Genomic DNA, 5,325 nt, shown 5'->3' with positions numbered 1-5,325 from the left:
ATTCCTTCATGTAAAAAAAGACATGTAGGAATGTATGTAGGAATGAATTAATGTTCCAATATTACTTGTCTTTGATGTCTGCAGGACCATTAAACGGGTCACAGAAGTTTACTTCCGCCTTCGGGAAGCACTGGGACCTTATGCCTGGAGAAACTCAGTGCATAGACACCAGAATGGTGTAGATGTTTCACAGCCAGCAGACCCAGAGACCTAGGAGCACATTCTGTCAGACTTCCCTTCAGGCAATGGCCACATCAGGTGTGTGGTGGCCACAGTGGCATTCGGATGGGCATCCAGGTGGACGACATCAGACGGGTGGTGCATTTGGGGGCTTCCAGTGACTTCCTTTCCTACTGGCAGGAAGTTGGGAGGGACACAAGGAAGGAGTTTTTTCCCTAGGTGAGGAAGGTGGTCCTGTCCTTTGGTCTTAACAGGAAGGACAAGGGCACGACTCAGTCCCACAACAAGAGTGTTCGCCTTCTGTTCAACCGGCGGCGCGAGTGTTCCCCAGCGCATCAATCTGGGTGCCAAGGGGCCTATCCAGTCACTTCCGCCCGACATTGGCTCAGATTACTTTACCACGACGAGGTTTGTCATTTATCAAAGCTGGGCATTACATGGGGCTGCAAGACAAACTACGCACAGAGATAAGTTCCAACCACAGACAATTGAAACTGGCTGCATTTTTTGAAGATGACGAAACTGATCTGTCTGACAGGCATCGTTTCATGCCCAAATCCGTCTGGGAACTCGGTCCAACAAACTACCCTCTGTCATCCTGTGCCTGATTCAAATCGGATAAGATTCCATATCCAGACTGCCTGTCGTTGACAAAGAAACACCCTCAGGCTGGTTAAAGGGTTTACTTTGCACAAAGTGAAAGCAGCATTTTAGAAACAAGTTTACCACCTGCATGTCTGCTGTTAGAGGTGTTCAATGGTTACACCATAAAGGAGATAAACACTCCAAATAGACATAATGGGAAAAACCCTGGGATAGTGAAGACAGACAAGAAGGAATGTCAAGCATCATTTGTTTTCTTTTCAACAGTGTAACCCTTTCTTCCTGACTTATAAGCATCTGCTGAAGAATGTGCTGCATGGCAGCCACTGCCTCCAGCATTGAGGTCTCGAACCACCTTCTCAAGTTCAAGTGTTATTGTCACATGCACAAGAAAGTGAAACGCATAAGAATAGAACCAACCGTTCAATTTCAGTTTATATTTTTTTCTTGGTCCTGTGCAGATTTGTAAATCAAACAATACACGTGTGAACACCAAAATATGTTTTTTTGTTTCAACTTATGTTAGAATAAATAGTAAATGATTTATAAACTGTATGTCATTCATTACCTGAGAGGAATAAGAAATACTGAAGATCATATTGTGTTAATCATAACCCTATGCACCAGAGAGACATTAACCTCAAAACACAGCCAAGTGGTTCTCCCTTGGCCTGTTTTTGGCCTGTTTGTAGGTTCTTAGCATGTTCCCCAATTTACATCTGAACTTCTCAGTTCTTCTCAGGGTAACCGTGATCCGCAAAGAGCCCTCCATCTGCTCCATCTTCTTGCATTTGGAGGGACCCTGAGAGCCAGCATGTTGAGTCAAGTGAGTTTGAGAGCTGGAGGGACGCATGAGAGCCAGGAGTCAGGAGAGTTTGGGACACAGAGGCAGCTTGTCCAGCATTCTTATCTAACCAGTGACAAATGACAGTAATCAGATGGGACATATTTCATGTATTTATATTGTACAAGTGCTTGATATTTATTGCATGAAGCACTTTCAGTGTTTACAACATTGAGACCCTTTTGGAAATAGGCCCTACCTTACAAGACATGTTGTGTGAAGTTTGCTCTGGCTGAACTTGATATCTTGACATTTGCTGTGCCTGAGCTACATTACTGAAGAATTGAATATTGCGTGTTACACTGAAATTATTATATCAGCCTTTTGTATTGAAAACACTGAAACTGCCATTCTAAGCCCGCCAGCCCCTACAGCTTGTGTACTATTTTAAACATCTTTGTAATAAAATATATATTTTGTGATAATCCTGTGTTGTGTGATTCCATTACCAGCATCCAGGTGTGGTCTCCATTGATCCTMCCCTATCATAAAACCTGTGGTTGTTACAATGTTCTATTCATATTTGTGCATATGTTACAACAGAGAGAAAGAGGCAAAGCGAGAGGGTTTACTCCGCCCAAAATCTATGAACAAAGCGCCCTTCTCAAATGGAACAATAATCTGCGCTGATCGGCCATGTTGTCAACATGAAGGCAGCATGGTGCATCTTCCAGAAACAAACAACATATTCTTTCCATAAAATATACGTTTGCATTTTCAAACTAGTTTTCATTGGGAAGGCACGTAAGCATTTTTATCAAAACGAATCACTTTTGCACGTGAAAACACAGAATCCTACTCATAATTATGTCACTTTTTTTAGACGACTTCACCGTGGGATTTGAACCGGGCGCKTGGCTCACGCACATGAGGCAGCTCGGTTCCAAAACMAATGCAATCAACTTTAACTCGATGCACAACACGCCAACCCGGGCGCCCGGCCAGATTAATCGAATCCCCTCAATGAAAGTAGGTTTGCTGCTACAGTAGGTCAGGGCTGCGTCCAGTACGAAAAAACATACTGAAACGTTCAATTAAACGGAAATGGTGCTGTTCTGAATGACCAGTTTCACAACTAGGAGGGGTTGGGTTGGGGGTTCAAAATGCACCGCTGCCCTTTAAATACATCACGCTGCATCAAGCCACACCCACCAAATGGAGCAAACATACATCAAAGTCTGTTCAAGAACGTTCAGTACAAGCCGTTACAAAACGTAGCAAACATTTAATCGAACTGAATGGGCGCATTTTCCAGAGCCACTCCTGCAACTAATCAGAGCAAACAATTAATTAAAATGGACCAATGACCTTAAAATTCACAATCAGATGACTACAATATTTGTTTCTAGTAATGCACCTCCACACTCTTACAACATTTAATTGTGTAGGAATGTCATGTGAAATCTCTAATAAGTGTAATGCACGTTTCTTTTTGTCATTGATAGGCTTTACACGTACCTGCTTATTCCACGATCTTCTACGGATGCCCTCCATTTATTTAGAACATACACTGATTATTCATTTATTCTCCATTCCTCTGCGCCACCACCTCCAGCACAGTAGGTGTCAGCATTCACCTCAAACGTTTGTTTGCGGACCACCATTATACCAGAGAAGAAGAAGAACTCTGTGCAAACCAATAATGTATATAAAGATAATAATCCTGGAATGCAATTCTATCTATTGGCCATTGAGAGCACACCCCAGTAGGAGCAGTCCTCCACAGGAATGAATGGAATTCACAGTATTTCAATTAATTGTTTCAAGGACAAAATTACATGTATTAAGTACTTATTTTGTTATGTTGGGGACAGTAACATTAGCTATCTCTAAAAAGTATACTTGTTTTACTTGTAATGTTTTTATATTTTTGTAATGTTTTATTTGTATGTTTAGCTCAATATATGAATGTAAAAGTATGCATTAAGGTGTATGTAAATAATGAATGTGGCAAAAACGAATGTAGACATTAATACATGCATCTCTATAGCGTCCTAAATGTTTTACAACGTTGGGGAGTGCCAAGATGGAGGCACGGTGGCTTCAACACAGCGCCCCCTAAAAGTACTAGTGTATACATAAATTATTGGTGCAAACTCAGCCCAACCCAGCGATGCAGTCACATGAGAACGCGCCATGGCTTCAGTTACCTCAACCAGTCGCTCAACTCGCTCCTCCCGACGAAGCGGCGCCGGCCCGTCCAGCACCAGCCCAACCCGGCTCTCCGAAGCCAGGAGAAAGAGGAGCTTAGACCTGAACGACCGCCTGGCCGCCTACATAGAGCGGGTCCGCCAGCTGGAGAATGACAAGTCCTCAATGCTGCTTCTCCTGGAGGAGAAAGAGGAGTCCACGACCCGGGAGACGGCCAACGTTCGGCGGCTGTACGAGACCGAGTTGGCCGACGCGAGGAAGAGCTTGACGTGCTGGCTAACGATAGGGCCCGGCTGCAGATAGAGATGGGTCATCTTTCTGAAGAGCATAGCAAACTACAAGCCAGGTAACGTTAGATATAATAACTACATCCAATCTATGTATCTATGTTTGTCCTGTACATTCGCGCTGTTGTCATTGAGTGTTGAGATCCATAGTTCAAAAAAAAAAAATAGCATAAAGTGTTAGTTTGCAATTAGGCCTAAATTGTTGCAGTAAAAAGTTTATATTTGCGTACGAAAGTTGAATTAAGCTAATGATGCATTTCTAATAAATTCTTCAAAAAATCAATGTGTAGCCTTTATCATTAATTAAACAATCGCAAATTCCCATTTAAATAATAATAATTAGGTCGGTGCTATATTTTGTTCTATTTCACCCATGTATAACTGTGTATTATACACGTGTGAATTGTTAGTGTTTTTTGCATATCCCCACTCCCTTAAGACACCCTTGGAGAGTAGGTTCCCCATTTATGATAATATAATGTTTGTCTTTGCACAATATGATCTGCAGATAGTAAGGCATATCCATGATTACCTTTTGAGGAGAAGACCTCAGAGAGATTTGGTTTGTCATCTTTCTTTCCTAATAAGAAGCATGCGAATATCCTCCTGTTATTATTATCCTTCTGCTATCTCTTGTTTAATTACCACAATATCATAATAGTAGCCTAATATAAATAGAACCATATGCCGTGTATTAACATCCACAATAAAAGTAACAATTGATTATACCCAGAATAAACAACTATCTCTAATACCCTCCCTTCGGGAAGTGAAGCATATAAGCACTGACTTCTGTCATCTCTATTTTATCCTAACAGGAACCATAGTAACCATCAGACTTCTGTCATCTCTATTCTATCATAACAGAAACCATAGTAACCATCAGACTTCTGTCATCTCTATTCTATCATAACAGAAACCATAGTAACCACCAGACTTCTGTCATCTCTATTCTATCCTAACAGAAACCAATGTAACCACCAGACTTCTTGTCATCTCTATTTTATCCTAACAGAAACCATAGTAACCATCAGACTTCTGTCATCTATATTCTATCCTAACAAGGAACATAGTAACCACCAGACTTCTGTCATCTCTATTCTATATTCTTATTTATATTTATTATATATTATTTATTTATATTTATATTCTATTCTATATATATATAGGTGATCCTGGACAACACCCTGTCGTTCTCAAACTAACATCAAGGCGGTGACCCGTTCCTGTAGGTTCATGCTCTACAACATTCGCAGAGTC

At 41.3% G+C, this 5,325-nt stretch overlaps 1 protein-coding gene across 1 annotated transcript; it reads left to right on the top strand.

The window, feature by feature from the left end:
* The first annotated feature begins 3,014 nt into the window (after positions 1-3,014).
* Positions 3,015-4,119, top strand: LOC112077930 (lamin-B3-like). The gene has a single exon (XM_024144324.2). The coding sequence runs from the start codon at positions 3,764-3,766 to the stop codon at positions 4,079-4,081; it is 318 nt and encodes a 105-aa protein (XP_024000092.1). The 5' UTR covers positions 3,015-3,763; the 3' UTR covers positions 4,082-4,119.
* Positions 4,120-5,325: the final 1,206 nt, after the last annotated feature.

This window comes from Salvelinus sp. IW2-2015, unplaced genomic scaffold (assembly GCF_002910315.2).
Source record: "Salvelinus sp. IW2-2015 unplaced genomic scaffold, ASM291031v2 Un_scaffold5056, whole genome shotgun sequence".
NCBI classification, from domain to species: Eukaryota; Metazoa; Chordata; class Actinopteri; order Salmoniformes; family Salmonidae; genus Salvelinus; species Salvelinus sp. IW2-2015.
This window is presented reverse-complemented; position numbering and strand designations above follow the sequence as displayed.

Bases quoted from the DNA above. Each gene is read 5' to 3' on its own strand.
- LOC112077930 (XM_024144324.2), top strand. From the start codon at position 3,764: ATGGCTTCAGTTACCTCAACCAGTCGCTCAACTCGCTCCTCCCGACGA.